This window comes from Arabidopsis thaliana, chromosome 2, assembly GCF_000001735.4.
Source record: "Arabidopsis thaliana chromosome 2, partial sequence".
Taxonomy (NCBI): Eukaryota; Viridiplantae; Streptophyta; class Magnoliopsida; order Brassicales; family Brassicaceae; genus Arabidopsis; species Arabidopsis thaliana.
In genome coordinates this window covers 14,320,755-14,339,157 of record NC_003071.7, presented here as the reverse complement: position 1 = coordinate 14,339,157, position 18,403 = coordinate 14,320,755, and the positions used below count along the sequence as shown (strand labels likewise).

Below are 18,403 nucleotides of genomic sequence, written 5' to 3'. Positions count from 1 at the left end.
TTTGCATTTGTTTCACCAAATTCGTTTTATCACAATTAGATGTTCCTTTCAATTGAAAATAAACAATATACTTAAGGAACAAATTAACTGAATTACAGAGAAAACTAGTTCAAGTTTTTTTTTTTTTTTTTTTTTAACTAGTTTAAGTTTAATTTGTTTTGTTTTTCTCTTTTCAAAGAACCCATCCATAACCATACACATATTATATAGCCATTTTATTTTGCGTTTTTCAGTACTTTCACTTTTTAGATTTTTAAGAACCTTTGAATTTGTAATGTATAAACATAACTTAAAGATTTTTTAGTAGCGACGGTTTCACCTCGTTAGCCTCAAAATCATTCTTGAATTTTGATATGATAAATATTCAGTAGTAAAAACCACTATAGTACAAAATCTAGTAATGTGTACTTACTTAAACGAAGACTGCAGTTATTGAGGTTTTTAGAGCCTGTCATCTATAAAATATATTATGTATCTTAACAGCAATGTGATATTTGCAATAGCTGTGGTTGACATCTAGAAAATTTTAGGGGTGATTTCTTATTTTAGAAAATTTTAGGGGTGACATTAAAGGACCCATTTTAAAGAAAACCTAAGCAAAGATCATCACACAAAAAGATTATAGCTAGTATCCTCGGGAGATCAATCTTGAGATATATATTTAGATTATCCCAAATTTTTATGACCAGGAAAATAGAGGATAACCCTTGATTTTCTGAATCATTTCTGTCTCTTCTTCTGAAATTCAACATTCGTTTCCTCTCCAATTTACAAAACGTTAAAACAAAAAATAGAAACCCACCAAAAAAAATATAACAAAACCCATCTTCAGATATTGGATCGTGTTCCTTGTCTTCCAAACTTCTTGGAACGTCATAACTAAAGACAAAAGAGTACCGACCAGATATGGGAACATATAAAGCTGAAGACGATTACGATTACCTCTTCAAGGTTGTCTTAACGGGAGATTCCGGTGTAGGAAAATCAAATCTGCTATCCCGATTCACCAGAAACGACTTTAGCCACGACTCACGCTCGACCATCGGTGTTGAATTTGCCACACGTAGCATCCAGGTCGACGACAAGATTGTCAAAGCTCAGATATGGGACACTGCCGGCCAAGAAAGGTAATCAATTATTTATAGGTAGACATAAACCAAACTAAACCAAATACAAATCCAAATGCTTAAATTAATGTAGCTAATCAAACCTAAATGATTTCATAGACAGATTGGTTAAACACACCCTAATAACAACCCTAAACCGAAGTATCCATACACCCTAATAACAATTTGTCACCACCTTTGCTTTTAGTATGTGTTCCATTTTTCTTAATCAGTGAATATTTGCAATTAGGTATCGAGCCATCACGAGCGCTTATTACCGAGGAGCCGTTGGTGCATTACTAGTCTACGACGTGACACGGCACGTGACATTCGAGAACGTTGAAAGATGGCTAAAGGAGCTAAGAGACCACACGGACGCAAACACTGTGATTATGCTCGTAGGTAACAAAGCTGATTTGAATCACCTTCGAGCCATCTCTACGGAAGAAGTGAAAGATTTTGCAGAGAGAGAGAACACTTTCTTTATGGAGACTTCGGCACTCGAAGCTATAAATGTAGAAAACGCTTTCACAGAGGTTCTTACACAGATTTACAGAGTTGTAAGCAAGAAGGCTCTTGATGCTGGAGATGATCCAACCACTGCCTTGCCTAAAGGACAAATGATTAACGTCGGAAGTAGAGATGATGTTTCAGCCGTCAAGAAATCTGGTTGCTGCGCGACATAGCAGAAATGAGCTTTTCCCTTCTTCTTTTTTTCTTTTATCTCTTTCGGTGTAATGGAAATGCTACAGGATTGAATCAAATGTAACAAAACTGAAAAATGATGCAATCATGTAACTTGAATACAGAACTGTTTTAGCATAGAACCTGTGATCGAGAGAAACTTTATGGCCCAAATCTTACAGGCCCAAAACTGCAGAGTCTGATTACCAGAAAGCCCATCAAATCATAAAAAATGAAGACCAGTCGTAAGATCCACCAAATTCTCACTTCAGAGTCCCTTTTTAAGTTTACATTATTTATATATTTTGTTTTCACTCCGAAGCAAGAAAAAAAAAGTCTCAACAAATCAAAAGAGGATAATGAAGATATTTTCTTCCTTGGCCGTATGATTAAAAAGGCCCACGAGAGCTTCTGATTACAGACGACGACAAGTCTAATCTATTTTGGTAAAGTATGACTTAAGAGACCCCATTATCTTCACATCGATTTGTCACGTGTATTACAACAACGCCGACGTGAATAAGTCCCTACAAAGCAGACCGACATGATGGAGATAATTCAGTGTTTCAAAGGGAACTAAACCGTCCGGTACACCGGTTCAACTGTTATCTAGAGAAGCATGTCTCAAAATCAATGGGCAAGAACAAAGGAAATACATAGCCGGCCCAAATATAGTCAAAGGCCTTAAGGCAACGAAAATGTTTCGGATCTTTTTTTTCCTATCATGTTTCTTTCAATCTTTCAAAGAAGATTTTCTTTGTGATCGTTATATTTATGATTTATCAACGTAAATTATGCTACAGAAATTTCTTTTATAACCGGTTGATCACAAGTCTACAAAACCAGATTACCCTTTTAGGAAAACGACTATTCATTCCTTGTCTCCATGAACTAATTTCTCAAAATTGTGGAAGATGTGATTTCATTTTCTTGCATTGCTATACAAGCATTTTATTGAACCTAATTTTTTTTGTCTAAAATTTTAATTATTACATTACAAAAAAACTTGCAAAAGTTCCTAAGATCTTTTACATATATTTATATACTTTAAAACTATCTATGTTTTGCATCACTGCACAATATCATCAACTAATAATTATTTTTTTGAACTAGAGGAAATATCAAAAAGGTAAAAGAAAAGTGTTATTAACTAGAGGAAATATCAAAAAAGGGGAAAAAACATCAGAAGTGTTAGTTCATCTCTAAAATGAAGTATGAAAAAAACGTTGTCAAATTGTCTCATAATCAAATTTAAAAAAGAAAAAAAAAAGATATTGAGTTCCACTAAACTCGGTGGGACACGATACAAGTCATTTACCAACCCAACGCTCATTTATCCAAAAGATTACATCATAGCATCTAACACAAGTCTGCAAAATCCATGGCTGCATCACTAACACACTAAAAATAAGTAGAAATTTCAGATGCTCACTGCCAAAAGTTTAAACACAGTATAATTGGTTTGCCACGAGTTTCTCTTTAATCATGTTTTGTCATAATCATCATCCGTACGTATATAACTTTATTGTCTTGATAGAGAAACTCCCAAAAGTAAATTTGTATCTTGTACATATAGTTCTATCTTTTGCACCACCATCTATATCGTTTTGGAGTTGGGGAGTTTACTAAAAGATGTCACTATGTCTATATAACTAATAAAAATTACTGAAATTAGAAATCGTGGACAATATTTTAACTGACTCTAATATGTCATGTGGTTTGTGTGTTGTAATATAGTAATACTAGATTTTAACGGGACGATTTATTTTTTAAAAATAATATATATTAAAATTTGTAAATTTTATTTTTATAAAATATTTATATTTTACAGTTTATAATTGTTATTAAGTAAAGCTATACCACGAATCTATGAGACAATTGTTAAAAAACTGAAGTTGTAACCCTTATTAAAACAGCATATTAATAATATTTTAATTTTTTATAAATATTGATTCAAATACATCCACAATATAACCCAATTCCAAAATAAAACCCGTTCTATAATTTCTTTACCCGTCCCGTGATTTCTTTTTAAAGTAGTAATTTTTAAAATTTAAGAATTATTTTTTATAGATAAAAGTTTTGCAAATTATATCATTCTTTAATACATTTATATTTTATATATAGTAACATTATACGTACCACATAACATTTTTGGTTTTATATAATATTTTCTAAATTAGAATGATTTGATATGTTTAATATTAGTGGTCTTAAAAGATAATAAATTAAAGATTTAACCCGTATTGAAACGGTGTATTAATTATATTTTACTTTTTTATTAATGTTGATTCAAAAACCCGTCACTCCAAATCCGTCTTGCCAAAAAGCCATTTATTTTATTAATATTAATTTTATTAATGATATGACTCTAAATTATAATCTAAACATTTTAGCTAATAACATAGGAGTATACCATTTTTATTTAATAGGGGAATGTACCATATGACCCGAATGCACTTTTACCCAAATCCACCAAAAAAGTCTTGCAAAAATACTATAGAGATAAGAAACGATAGTCGGTTTCGATAGGTATAAGATTAGCAAATATATTAGTTAGCTTAAATTAGTTAAAGAATACAAATTGAAAAGGTATATTACACTTTATTCGAATATAGTATCAAAACTTATATAACACAGAGATTTGATAAAAATTTAATTGTTGAATACTTTTTTTGTGCTAATTTTTATGTGATTAAGATTTAATTTATGATTTAATTGATTTTGTATATAAAATATTAAAAGTAAACTGTGAGTTGTATATGTTTTGTTGATATTATCTATATTGTTTAGTGTTTAAGATTATACACTTGTAGTTTGATTGTTAATTTAAGAGTTTCACCTGTAGTATACCATCTTGTATTAATATCGATCTAAATCCGTCAATTCTAGGATTTTCCAGCTTGTATTAAAAATTGAATCATATCATACACATAAAAAAATCTAATATGTTATTAATTATTGTAGTATATAAGATTATAAATTTTCAATATAATATGTATGAAATTGAATATAAATATTTCAAATTATGACTCGTTACTCAGTAGAAAGTTTTCTTAAATCTATTTTTCACCCGTTATAATATTTTTTCATGTATTGAACAGTTTATATTCGTTTTCAAAAATTCAAATTATTGCATATGCGAAAAAACTCTAATTTTCTTTTTATAATGATGATATTATTTTTCGCAAAAATAGAATCATATAAAGATGAGAAGTGAACTATAATAATTAATAAAAAATTAATATGATAATTTAGATATCAAATCTAATTTGTTGATTTTAATAGGTTACTTTTTTGGAAATTAATAATGTATTTCGTTTTTCTAATTAAATTAAATTAATTAAAATTTAGATATCAAATCTTATATATTGATTTTGATTGGTTATTATTTTTGAAAATTTATAACGTATTTCGTTTTTTAATTAAATTTAATTAATTAAATTAGTATTTAACTTTTTAATCCTTAAAGAGATAAATTAATTTACTCTTTAAAATTTTATTTCTAATGGCATACATATGTAGTTACTTACAAAAATTAAAGTTATATTTAAAATGTACTTCCCAAATAATATAATAGGATAAGCTAACGACAATGCTATTTGTAAGTTATACTCAACTAATGGATTGATTATCAATGTGGAAGATGAAATTTATAACTCGAATACGTAGTATATTTGATTTTTTCTATTTATATGAAAAACTTAGATAAAACTTTTCATAAGTTTCTGATCTAATTAAAATATGAAAGATAATACGAGTAGATGTTTAAATGAGCAATCCTATACGGAGTTCTTAATTACTTATGTACTTATAGCATTCTTATTTCCTCTCTCTCATTAGTCATTACCATTAAAGTCATCTTTTTAGTATCGACGGTCAAAAGTTCCATAAATTCAGAAATCGTATTCTTCTTACAACAGTTCAGAAAAATGCAATTTTCTGTTCGTTGACCAATACCATTCCATCATACATTCAGCCTATGGAGGAACGAATATAACGGGTCTTATCAATACGTTTTTATATCTAGTTATCTACGTATAACAGGACGTATACGTAAAAGTATAGTATAAATAAAAAACAAATAATTGGATATTATATTTTTGTTTGGTATATCTGCTTATGGTCGCACTAATGAGAGGAATTAATACGCCAACATTTCTTTGGTTTGTAAATTGTAGATAGTCATTAGTCAATTTACTCATAAACTAGGTTTTTGAAACTAAAACTCCCTAGTAGACAGTTTACTTTTGCACTTATAAAAGGACTTCAAAAAAAAGAAAAAATTGTGTTTTTGGCTTGTTGGAAAAGTTAACTTTTGGGGCAAGAAATTAAGAATTATTTATGAGATATATTGGTTTTATATTTATTTTGAAATTCATTGATAACTTCACTAATTTTTTTGAGTGAGCTCATGTATTAGCTTTATTATTATTATAAAATATAACTATCCAATGCACAAGTATTTAAATTACAAAGTAAATTAAAGATCATTATAGTGACTGCTTTCTAATGGGAAATGTTTTGGTATGTTATGAAAATCACAGTTCATTTTTGAAATGTATAGTTTCATAACAATAATTAACTTAAAAATAGTCATGAGAAGAAATCCATTAAGTATGTTTGATTTCAAAAATAATGTAGTTTTAATATAGTGTACTACATTACTAGTGGACTTTTAAAGAAAAATGACATCTCAAGATCACATAATCAAGTCTTGATGATGGATGGGAAACTAATTTGTATGTTCGGGTCATTAGTCCAAAAGAAATTATAAGTCAAAACAATCATAATCTCTTAATTAGAAAAGAAAATATTTTGTTTCATGAAATACATAAAATAAATAAATAAATGCATCAAATTGAAAACGCACCATGTAATTATGAATCAATCTTAGTGCGGTGGGTGGCACTGACACAACTGATTAAAGCTGGATTTAAAGGCCCGAAATAGTAATCAGTCAAAAACACAAAAGTAAAAGTTTCTTCTTAAGAAAATTTCATTTACTCTCTTCGAAAACAAATTGTATCCCAACCCTTACTTTCTGTTGCACCGCGTGTACCAACGCGCACATAACTCCGTATATATTTAATTTATTTTTAAAAAAAAGGGACGTCTGAGATAGTGATGTAAAAGCCTAAGGACAGTTTTAGTTCTATGTTGTCAAGTCATTTGTAATCATGTCTCACCTAGTTTATAAGTATCTTCTTGATACTGTTGAACTAATGGTGTTTGTTATCACCATAATAAGTAGTCTATTATTTTATAGTAATATTGATAAAATTTAAATGTACACAATGCTATAGTTGAAATATGCAATTCGTTTTGATAGAACAATTCGTAACAAACTAAACTAAACAATGTTAACAAAAAAAATAGTGATGAATGAATAACAAACATACATCAACAAAATAAGGAAAAATAGCAAACATCATTTTCTTTTCTTACTATATCAAGTGATAGAATCATTTTTCCCCTAAAGTCAATAAAATTAACGTAGAAACTTTTCTTCAATTGTTTATAAACATTAATAGAAATGTGTTATTCGTTTCAAACTTGTCTTTAAAACTATGTGTCGCGCATGTTCAACTCCAAGTACAACACCGATCACATGTGTGTCATTCATAATCCTTTTTTGTTTCAAATGAAAAAATGAAAAGTAGCTTGTTGATACAACTTGATAGTATTTGATAGTTTTATAAATCACAATCTCAAAAATAAATATTGGGAGGAGGAAAAATTGTGTTGAACCCTCGAATGAATAAAAAAACGAAAGCGAAGCATTGAATGAAAGTGGGGCTAAGTTCTACTGCAAAGAGAGTGAGAGAGAGAGAAAAAAGTAGAAGAAGAAGAAGTAAGTGAACAGTGTCTGAAACGGGTAAAAAGAAGACCAAAGAAGAGCAAAGAGAGTGTGAAGAATACGCGCAATGGGAAGAGCGTGAGGCTCGAGAGACTTTCCAAAAGAAGATAGGAAACAGATGTCGGGGCATTAACCAATTGGGTATTTGGATTTGTAACCCGTTTTGTCCGGGTCCTGCCCCAATCTCTAAACCACTTTTGTTGTTGTTGTTGTTGTTGTTGTTGTTGTTGTGCCTCTCTCTTCTATAGCTGTATCTATCTACATCTACACTGTCTCGCGTGTTCATCAAAATTTAATAAGCAAAAACATATTTCTTTTTTATTTATAGAGAAAAAAAAAATTTGAAAGAAAGAAAGAAAAAAGTCCCCCCTGATCCTCGGGTTCTTTGTAATTTATGACACTCCCAATTTAAGACCTTCTTCTCACTTTTTCTCTATTTGTCCTTTTTTTTGCAGATTCTTTTTATCTTACATTTCTACCCTTGCATGTTTCTTGTATTTACTTGTACTTTCATTGTTCTCTTGTTTGCTACATTGTGCTTGTTGTTGAGATGAGATTCATTCTCACAACAATCGGCAATGAAAGAAAATGTTGGGTACTTTTCATGTTTGCTTTGGTTTGTGTTTAACTCTCTATACATATGTACAACAATGTTTTGTAGGAAAAAGAGAAGATATTCAAATTGTGGTTTGATAGTAAGTATTATTAGTAAAAGAAGTTGATTAGTATTTTTAGATTTAAAACGGTATAAGAATATCACTTAGCAGAGACAATAGATAAGATATTTGCATGTTTGATATATGAAGCTAAAAAGTAAAAGAAAAGAAAAACATTTCAAATCTCTCGTTTACTTTGATGCCGTTGGAAAAATCAACGTACACTGCACTTAAATTCAATATGTTACATAAATAGTCTTATTTATGAAAAGATTAAATTTATTATCAAGAGATTTAATGTACACAAACCATAGTTATATACAATAAAAAACATTTCCGAACTTTATTAGTATGTGGGAAAAAAATAAACTTATGAGTTGCGAAATATCTAACACAACTCAAGGATAAACATTGTAATTTCTTTCATATAGCATCATCACTAGTTCAAGTGTAAATCGATCTAATTTTGCATAGAACTGAAAGGAGTGAACAATGTACTAGGTAAAGAAGAACAATGTTTTTGTTTGCATGTGTATTAAGCTCTAATTTAATTCAAAGTGTGATATACTGATATGATTAGGCTAGTTCCTCATCTGGGTAGACATAATTATAAGAATTTTCGAAACCTCATCTTACCAAAAACATATATAATCTCTACCATTTGTTTCTCTCAATATGCCCTACCATTAATGGACCCTACTTTGTACTTATGCAATAATTCTTCCTGTTTTTACAATAGCCATTAGGTAGGTTTCTTTAGAAATTCGGATGACTTGTGTATCCATCAATTTATTCGCCGTTGATAACAGGTTCATGCACAAATTTCTTAAGATTGTTTCTTCTTGCCTTAACTTTATTTTTTTATCAAAAAAAATTAGATCTAGCTCACAAATCAAATTTGTCACAAGATACGAAGTTATTTGTTTCAAATTTAGTCCTCGTTAGTCATTTAATGTGGTTTTGTTATTTTGAATCGTTTGGTTAGAGGAAAATAAAATGTTATTTCAAATCAAATCCAAATTTGGACACATTGGCAACAAAATGTGTTAACTTTCACTTGATGATGGTATCAAGTCATTCCAACCATTGGTTTAAAAATGATGACAAATTTAGTAAGCAAATGTGTTTCTTCTTCATAAAAAAATACAACAAGAAGTGAGGAAGAAACAATGTGGTCGACTATGATTAATGTGATCTATTGGGAACAATGTGATTAGGCGATGATGAATAGGTCGTATTAAATCGTTTACTAAAATGATAGATCAATAACATTAGCACAAACCAATATATATATATATACTAATGCATGATCTTCTAAAATATTTTTAAAATCCATCTAACTAGTTCCGAATTCGAATAACAGCAATAAACACTGATTATTTATCACAAAGGTGTAATTTTAATCAGAAAAATATACAACCCTTTTCACCATATACTAAACTACTGAAAATCAAAGGCATGAAAGAAAACTATCCCCCAATGTACTTTAGAATATAACGGTAGTCCAAATCTTCGCCACAAAACACAAAACCACATGAACTAGTCATATAATAATGGATAAATGATTTAAACTATTTCACTAATAATGTGCATCAATCCCTAAAAGTATGCCACCAGTATTCTTTTATTTCTCCCACAATAATATCAATAAAAATGATTCAAAGACAAAGAGACAACAGAGACGAAATTATTCTTTTGTAGATCTTATTATATATAAATGATTAACTAAAAACCATATACTTGTAACAATAATTATTATATCAGTACTAAAATCCAATAGTATCAACATTGCAAAGAAACTGTTGTGTAAAAGATAATAATAATATAAAGAGAAAGCAAAGAAATCAATCTATTTCAAAAATCTAATCCCATCTAATGTCTCTCTCTCCACGCACAAAAGGTCTAAAAGCCACACCACACACATCAGTCACCAGACGTAGCAGAGAGCCTCACTGTTGCAGAGAGCACTCAGTACTGTTCTGTTTCTCTGATACCTCTCTCTCTCCTCTCTCTTTTAACATTGTCCAAATTAAAAATCTAAACTTTTTTTCTAGTTTTTTTTTTTTCTTTAATAGAAAAGTTTTTTTTCTCCACGGCTTAAAGACTCACTCATCACTGTGCTACTACTCTCTCTTCTTTTGGCTGAGAGGGTAAAAGTCATGAAGAAACTCCTCTGAGTTTTTTTTCTTTCTTTCTTATAATAAAGCTCTTATCTTTATCTCTGTTTCTCTCTCTTTAATGGGTGGTTTAATCGATCTGAACGTGATGGAGACGGAGGAAGACGAAACGCAAACGCAAACACCGTCTTCAGCTTCTGGGTCTGTCTCTCCTACTTCGTCTTCTTCAGCTTCTGTGTCTGTGGTGTCTTCGAATTCTGCTGGTGGAGGGGTTTGTTTGGAGCTGTGGCATGCTTGTGCTGGACCCCTTATCTCTCTACCAAAAAGAGGAAGCCTTGTGTTGTATTTCCCTCAGGGACATTTGGAACAAGCCCCCGATTTCTCCGCCGCGATTTACGGGCTCCCTCCTCACGTGTTCTGTCGTATTCTCGATGTTAAGCTTCACGTATGTAACTAACTCTCTCTTTCTTTCTATTTTTTGTTTTGTTTTGTTTTCTTCATTTATGTTTTCTCCTCTGCTCTCAAAGCAGAGAGATATGGGTTTTGTTCTGTTTTTCTGATTCTTTGATTTTTTTAATTGTTTGTTTGGTGAATCTGAGTTGGGTTTTCGATACAAGTATGGAGATTTGTGCCTTTGGTTTATTGAATTGTTTGAGACAAACGAATTTATGTTGGGAGAAAAGTTTCCTCTTTTGCTCCATTTGCATTTCTTCTCGTGGCATTTTGATGACGAATACTTGAAATCCCCATAAATTATCTTCAGTTTTTTCTTTGATGATAATGAATTTGATTTCAAAGTTTCGCCTTTTGCTCCATTTTGATGACAATTGATTTCAGAACAATTCAATTCTCTGTAAAGGTTTAAACTTTTTTTGTTGTTGTGAGGATTAATAAACAAAATGTGGGGGATTTTGATTTCGTAGGCAGAGACGACTACAGATGAAGTTTATGCTCAAGTCTCTCTTCTTCCTGAGTCAGAGGTGAGTTTTTCTTTAGGCTCTTGAGTTTTGTAACAAAGAGAGAGAAATTTGCTCGAGCTTAGGGGGTTTGAGTTGATTTGTTACAGGACATTGAGAGGAAGGTGCGTGAAGGAATTATAGATGTTGATGGTGGAGAGGAAGATTATGAAGTGCTTAAGAGGTCTAATACTCCTCACATGTTTTGCAAAACCCTTACTGCTTCTGATACAAGCACCCATGGTGGTTTCTCTGTTCCTCGCCGAGCTGCTGAGGATTGCTTCCCTCCTCTGGTACTAATCCACTCTCTGTAGATTCTGTAATCAGCTTTGTACATTGCACATTGTGTTCTAGAGTTCTCTTATTAGCTCATATTGAGAGATTTTAACTACATAATCATTTTGTTATGTAGGACTATAGCCAGCCCCGGCCTTCTCAGGAGCTTCTTGCTAGGGATCTTCATGGCCTGGAGTGGCGATTTCGCCACATTTATCGAGGTAAGTTTGTTGCCTTATGTTGCAATTTTTCTTGCCTGGATTTAGTAGATGGAAAATTTGAATGGTTTGAGTGACTTTTAGGGCAACCTAGGAGGCATTTGCTCACTACCGGGTGGAGTGCGTTTGTGAACAAGAAGAAGCTTGTCTCTGGTGATGCTGTGCTTTTCCTTAGGTAGTTAAAAATGCTTCTATGTTTTCTCACTACACAACCTCTTTGATTTTCTGTAAGAGGTTTTGTGATATATGGGTTTCTCTGATACAGAGGAGATGATGGCAAACTGCGACTGGGAGTTAGAAGAGCTTCTCAAATCGAAGGCACCGCTGCTCTCTCGGCTCAATATAATCAGAATATGAACCACAACAATTTCTCTGAAGTAGCTCATGCCATATCGACCCATAGCGTTTTCAGCATTTCCTACAACCCCAAGTAAGCCCCAACCACAATGACCTTTTTTCGTTTTCAGCATTTAAAATTTCATTTCAGAATCATAATTAGAATCTCCTGAAGCCTTAAGTTGTGTATTGTTCTAGTTGATTGTTCCTTAGAAGTTTGTTAACTCCAATAAATATCAGGAATTTAGCATTAATACTAGTTCACTGGTAAAACATTTTCAGGGCAAGCTGGTCAAACTTCATAATCCCTGCACCAAAGTTCTTGAAGGTTGTTGACTATCCCTTTTGCATTGGGATGAGATTTAAAGCGAGGGTTGAATCTGAAGATGCATCTGAGAGAAGGTTACTTATAGACTTATAATTCAAGCTTTAAGATAACCTTGCACACCTGTGTTTTATATGCCCAACTTTCTAACATGTTTCACCTGTTTTGTCAGATCCCCTGGGATTATAAGTGGTATCAGCGACTTGGATCCAATCAGGTGGCCTGGTTCAAAATGGAGATGCCTTTTGGTAAGCTATGAATTATGTTCTTAAGTCATTAGTTTGGTCTGAGAGGTCTTCTATAAGATTGTTGCCTTTTCTATATCCGTAAGCTCACTGCTCTGAAACTATGTTTTGACGTCATATTCAGGTAAGGTGGGACGACATTGTGGCAAATGGGCATCAACAGCGTGTCTCGCCATGGGAGATCGAACCATCTGGTTCCATCTCCAATTCAGGCAGCTTCGTAACAACTGGTCCCAAGAGAAGCAGGATTGGCTTTTCCTCAGGAAAGCCTGATATCCCTGTCTCTGGTACACATCTACTTAGCCAAAGACATTGTACCACTCATATAACCATTTATCGCCTGTAATATAACGTTTTCTGCTATTATTGCAGAGGGGATTCGCGCCACAGACTTTGAGGAATCATTGAGATTCCAGAGGGTCTTGCAAGGTCAAGAAATTTTTCCGGGTTTTATCAACACTTGTTCGGATGGTGGAGCCGGTGCCAGGAGAGGCCGCTTCAAAGGAACAGAATTTGGTGACTCTTATGGTTTCCATAAGGTCTTGCAAGGTCAAGAAACAGTTCCCGCCTACTCAATAACCGATCATCGGCAGCAGCACGGGTTGAGCCAGAGGAACATTTGGTGTGGGCCGTTCCAGAACTTTAGTACACGTATCCTCCCCCCATCTGTATCATCATCACCCTCTTCCGTCTTGCTTACCAACTCGAACAGTCCTAACGGACGTCTGGAAGACCATCACGGAGGTTCAGGCAGATGCAGGCTGTTTGGTTTCCCATTAACCGACGAAACCACAGCAGTTGCATCTGCGACGGCTGTCCCCTGCGTTGAAGGGAATTCCATGAAAGGTGCGTCAGCTGTTCAAAGCAATCATCATCATTCGCAAGGAAGGGACATCTATGCAATGAGAGACATGTTGCTAGACATTGCTCTCTAGAAGGGTTCTTTGGTTTCTGTGTTTTATTTGCTTGTGGCTTAAGTAAAGTTCTTATTTTAGTTGATGATGACTTGCTGCTAACTTTTGGAATGTCACAAGTTGTGACTTATGAGAGACTTGTAAACTTGGTTCAAGAATGTTCTGTGTTAGGTTCAATTTAAAAAGTGTTTGCATCAATTCCGGTTATTTGTGTTTGTACCAACCGGTTCAATTCGTAATTCTAATTTAACCGGAAGGAGTCCGATATCGTTATCTCTCTCTGTGCCACTCAAAGAAAACGTAATCCAAGCCAATGGAGGAGACGACATGGGGACAGAGAATACAAGCGGTGACACATATCCTCACAAACCCAACAACGAAACCATCACTTTACTCTCAATTCTTCATCGGAGCCATAATTCCAAACTACGTATCGTGGGATTACCCTCCGGTCTATTCGCCGACGCATCTCCGTCAATGGTGGGTTTCTCAGTTCTTCAAAAGGGTATCGAGATTTGGGCTGCCTGATACATCGTGGAGGTCGAATAGCCCGTATTATCAGCCACCGGCGGCGGTTATGGCTGTCGGAGTTGAGGAAGGGAAATGGGGGAAAGAGGAGAGGAGAGAGTATGCGAGGAAGAGGCTGAGGAGGAAGAGATTGGTGAATGAAGTGAATCCATATATTCCTCTTTTAGTTCCGAATTTGCTTTTGTTTACTCTCTTGTTATGGGATCCTCTTCCTGAGTAAATTTATGGTGGTGAATCTGTTACAGATTATCTGTAAGTTATTGAATTTGTTGTAAACAAGATCTGTGTGTTTTGTAATGAAGAAGACGAAGAGACATAGACTCAATACTCTCTCGTTTGGATTTAGTGTAATAAAAAAACCGGCCGTATCGAACCGGTAATATGTATGGTTTTTTATTTTGTTCGGTTTGGTTTCAAGGGACTTGGTTTGACTTGATCCGGTTTGGTTTCAAGGGTCTTCTATTCTTCCGTTTGGATGTAAGTAGCATCCATCATTCATAGGGTCACATTTATGAAACCCAACAAGTTTTTTGGGATTTGATTTCTTTGTCTTGCTTAAAACTTGAAAATGTTCAGTAGTGATGATTGTCAATTTGTTACAAACAAAAATAATAAAGGACTTTGAATAGTGGTAGTAGTACTAGTATCTTGAGCAGAATAGTATGTTGTAGACTGGTGCTATTTTATTGGAGGAATGGATTAATATTTCTTTTGGATTATATAGGATTAGCAATGGTGAAATCTTAAGGTTTGTAAAATATGGCAGAGAAATGGATGATATTGTAGGTTAGCTAATTAGCAGAACACTCAAATTTTAACGGAAAAATAATAGGTAATAATTAATCAAGTAAAAGAACTAAAATGATCTATGAGGATGATTACCAAGCGGGATTATAAAGACTAAAGAGTGTGGATGCATTTGGTGAAACTAGTGTTTGTGAGTGTTTCCTTTCTCTACTAAATAGAAATCTCACAGTCACAGAAAAAGGTTTAGATTCATATAAATGAAGTTCATACTTATATTTATAAAACTTCTCATGCCATCGAATACCCGATAATGGAAGTATTTAGTGTACATGGTTGTCCATCTTGCAGCTTCTTACGGAAGCCACATGCAAACTTGACGTGCTAATCTTCTATCAAATGTTGTTGGAATATACACGTACCAACGTGTAGTGGTATAATTTATGCAATGCTTAATTGATGGATGTATCAATTCTTGTAGTCGCTTATCGTTCACTATCTCTTAAACCCACCGTCCTAATTAGTTAGTTCCAACTGCAAGTCACGTTTGCTATATCCCTAGTACCTTGACAAATCTAACGAATGTAGATAATCAACCTTTGCTTGTATTGTTTGTGGGTCTATTCATAACCAAATCAAAAGTTTTTAATTAATAATCTTACTTTATATTCTACCTAAAAGATTTGTGGAGCCGTTTATTCGTTTTATTTTTCGGCAGTTGAGATCTATCTTAATATTGTCTGAAAAGAAGAAGTACCAACTCTAGCTCCCATACTCACACAAGTCAATGTTGCTTGAATTTTTTGTAAAGCATTAATTTGTATTAGGTAAAAATATTTAAGATTTACGAACGAGTTATGTTCGCTTATTTATGGATCATTATCACTCGATGTTAGTGAGAACCAGACCAATAGTTTTCTAAATCCGGTATATTAAAAGAACAAAAAAAATTGATACACAAATATTTCCCTTTGGCCAAATATAGGGTAGATAATATTTTCTAGTTTAAGTTAGCGATTGTTTAATAGTAAATCATGACTTGTAGTGTTATATGATTTGGTAGTGGATATGCAACTGCTAGTAGTTTTAGTGAAATGTTATGTGTTCGTAAAATTCATGTAGTTTAACGAAGCCATTGTTAAAAAACACTACTAGTAGACGCTATTTTAAGCCTGACACTTTGGAATTAGAAATCAAACGTAGAGGCATGCATACTTAGGCTCGGAAAGCATATATATGGTATCGAACCTATCGGTGTGACGGTGTCCCTATAGTGGCTACCCCCAAAGTCTGTCGTCTCCCATTATTACTCTGTCGTCTCCCATTATTACTCTGCCATTGCAAATTTTGGAGTTTGCAACTCCATTTTCTCCCGCCTTTTATTTTGTCAACTAATTTTCTTTCTATTGCTTGACAAAAAAAAAAAAAAACGAATTGCCTTTATCATTAAGTCAACTAATTTTCTTCTTCCCTTAGAAACTGTATTTAGTTACTACAATTGCAAAAAAGGGTATGATTATTAAACTTTTGAATGCATGGAAATAAACACTATAAACTTAGTTTAACTGAGAAAACGCATATATACGTTGGGTCAAACCATAATACTATTATCTTTGGATTAGAGCACTACGCATACTCAGACTCCAGATGGTATGCAGAATATTTGCTTATGTCTACTAATTCAGGCAAACATTGTTTTTAATATGTTTTGTCGGTATTATAACTTGTGTTATTAGAGATAAACCCTTTTTGGATGTGAAAATCTCATTAAGCCATTGATATTTTTAGTGAAAATCTCGTAATGCATAAACACTAATATATACTACAACCCCATCCTTACGGGGCATGGTGCTCATGTTCATTGTCAATAAGTGTTTTAAACTCGCAAGATTAGGTATTAATATTTCATCTAATCATAGGTTTGCTTAAAATTAGTTACCCATTTTCTGATAAGTTAATTACGTAGGCCCAAAAAGTCGAGCTACCCTTTGAAAAAATCATCTCATCTCAATGGACACGCCATCAACCATTATCACCAATTCAGTCCTTATTTCCACCTAACCATTTACACTCTATATAGTAAGCAAAAGGAAAAAAAAAAAACTTTCCTATATATAAACACTCCCACTTTCTCTCACAAACCCACAACACTGACTCACATCATCACCATGGCTTTTTCCACTAGCTCATGTCTCTTCTTCTTCCTCTTAACACTTGTTCTTTTCTCAACCCAAATCAGTGCAAGAAACAGCTACTCCTTTGGCAAGTTCCAAAGAGAGGACCCCAAAGAGCAAAACCCTAACAATCTTGTCCCTATCGAAACCAACGAGAAGAAAGAGCCAGATGACCAGAACCCTGCCTTTATCCCCCAGTCCGAAAACGGGTACGGCTTGTATGGTCACGAGACAACCGACAACAACAATGAAGAGTTGAACAATAACAAGTACGAGGACAACGTTAACTACGACGACTCTTTCTCCACCCCCAGCCTAAGCGAAACGGCTCAAACCCAAGAATCTTACAAGAACTACAAAGAGAGCTATCCTAAGACTACCGAGATTTACGACAACAACAAGGACACGAGCTACTACGAAAACTCGAATGCTTACGGGACAGATAAGAGAGATAATGATATTAATGATCCGTACAAGGGTTATAGCAACAAGGACACGAGCTACTACGAAAACCCCAATACTTACGGGACGGAGAAGAGAGAGAAGGAGCCGGCGTACAGGGGTTATAACAACAACGTAGAGAGACAAGGGATGAGCGATACGAGGTATATGGCGAATGGTAAGTACTATTACGACCTTGACGATGACAGAAACCACGGCCGTTTCTACCAGAATCATTACTACAACTACAAGCCCACCGGTTACAATGAGAAGAAGTCCAACTTCAAGAATCCATACGATTCCAACCAACAGTCCGAGATGTTGGGGGAAGAGCAAGGAGATCAGATCACTCCATGAGCATCACCGCATGAAACAATAATAAGTATCTGCTTTTGTATTCTCGATTTTTGTTTCAAGTGGTTTAATCATCAGTCAAAAGTATAATTTTAATTTGCATATAAAATTTGGAAAAAAAAATATATATATTATATGGCGATGCTTGTTAATTATGATAATGTTCTGATGCTGGTTCAATCTCTATTCTTCTTTATATAGAGATTAAAATGTTTTGCATTATGTACAAGAAAATATAAGATACTAATATCAATGTCGTCTGACTATTGAAGCTGTTGATGATTGTTTCTGTATTAGTCGATTGACCATAATTTATCTCAAAGAAAATGTGGATAGTCAATGATTAGTTTGCGATTGAACCTCTAATGACCCATAGTGAAACCACCGACTACAGATTTGTATAGAATTTTTGACGTCGACTCTCTATTCAAGATTAACATTTTATCATACTACATATTTAGTAAAACTC

At 33.4% G+C, this 18,403-nt stretch overlaps 4 protein-coding genes and 1 long non-coding RNA gene across 6 annotated transcripts, besides 1 other annotated feature; 4 read left to right on the top strand and 1 right to left on the bottom strand.

Moving 5' to 3' along the window:
* The first annotated feature begins 772 nt into the window (after positions 1 to 772).
* Positions 773 to 1,960, top strand: ArRABA1h (RAB GTPase homolog A1H). Its single transcript, NM_128947.5, has 2 exons — positions 773 to 1,127; positions 1,357 to 1,960. Exons 1-2 carry the CDS (start codon positions 907 to 909, stop codon positions 1,790 to 1,792), a joined length of 657 nt encoding a protein of 218 aa, NP_180943.4. The 5' UTR covers positions 773 to 906; the 3' UTR covers positions 1,793 to 1,960.
* A 59-nt stretch (positions 1,961 to 2,019) lies between these two features.
* AT2G08645 lies at positions 2,020 to 2,499 on the bottom strand. The gene has a single exon (NR_140381.1). It is a non-coding gene; the product is annotated as an other RNA (long non-coding RNA).
* Positions 2,500 to 10,179: 7,680 nt separating this feature from the next.
* ETT (Transcriptional factor B3 family protein / auxin-responsive factor AUX/IAA-like protein) lies at positions 10,180 to 13,952 on the top strand. Of its 2 annotated transcripts, NM_128946.4 has the most exons (10): positions 10,180 to 10,868; positions 11,347 to 11,403; positions 11,490 to 11,672; positions 11,792 to 11,876; positions 11,958 to 12,048; positions 12,139 to 12,303; positions 12,492 to 12,611; positions 12,707 to 12,782; positions 12,904 to 13,066; positions 13,152 to 13,952. In NM_128946.4, the coding sequence occupies exons 1-10, from the start codon at positions 10,545 to 10,547 to the stop codon at positions 13,712 to 13,714; spliced, it is 1,827 nt and encodes a 608-aa protein (NP_180942.1). In that variant the 5' UTR covers positions 10,180 to 10,544; the 3' UTR covers positions 13,715 to 13,952. The 2 variants fall into 2 exon arrangements, with proteins under 2 accessions (NP_180942.1, NP_001324363.1); NM_001336475.1 differs by lacking the exon at positions 10,180 to 10,868 and having other exon boundaries at positions 10,902 to 11,403.
* Positions 10,182 to 10,460: a sequence feature (AT2G33860.uORF1).
* Positions 13,953 to 14,849, top strand: AT2G33855 (uncharacterized protein). Its single transcript, NM_179892.4, has one exon. It carries the CDS (start codon positions 14,007 to 14,009, stop codon positions 14,439 to 14,441), a length of 435 nt encoding a protein of 144 aa, NP_850223.2. The 5' UTR covers positions 13,953 to 14,006; the 3' UTR covers positions 14,442 to 14,849.
* A 2,226-nt stretch (positions 14,850 to 17,075) lies between these two features.
* On the top strand, positions 17,076 to 18,293 carry AT2G33850 (E6-like protein). Its single transcript, NM_128945.3, has one exon. The coding sequence runs from the start codon at positions 17,134 to 17,136 to the stop codon at positions 17,935 to 17,937; it is 804 nt and encodes a 267-aa protein (NP_565775.1). The 5' UTR covers positions 17,076 to 17,133; the 3' UTR covers positions 17,938 to 18,293.
* Positions 18,294 to 18,403: the final 110 nt, after the last annotated feature.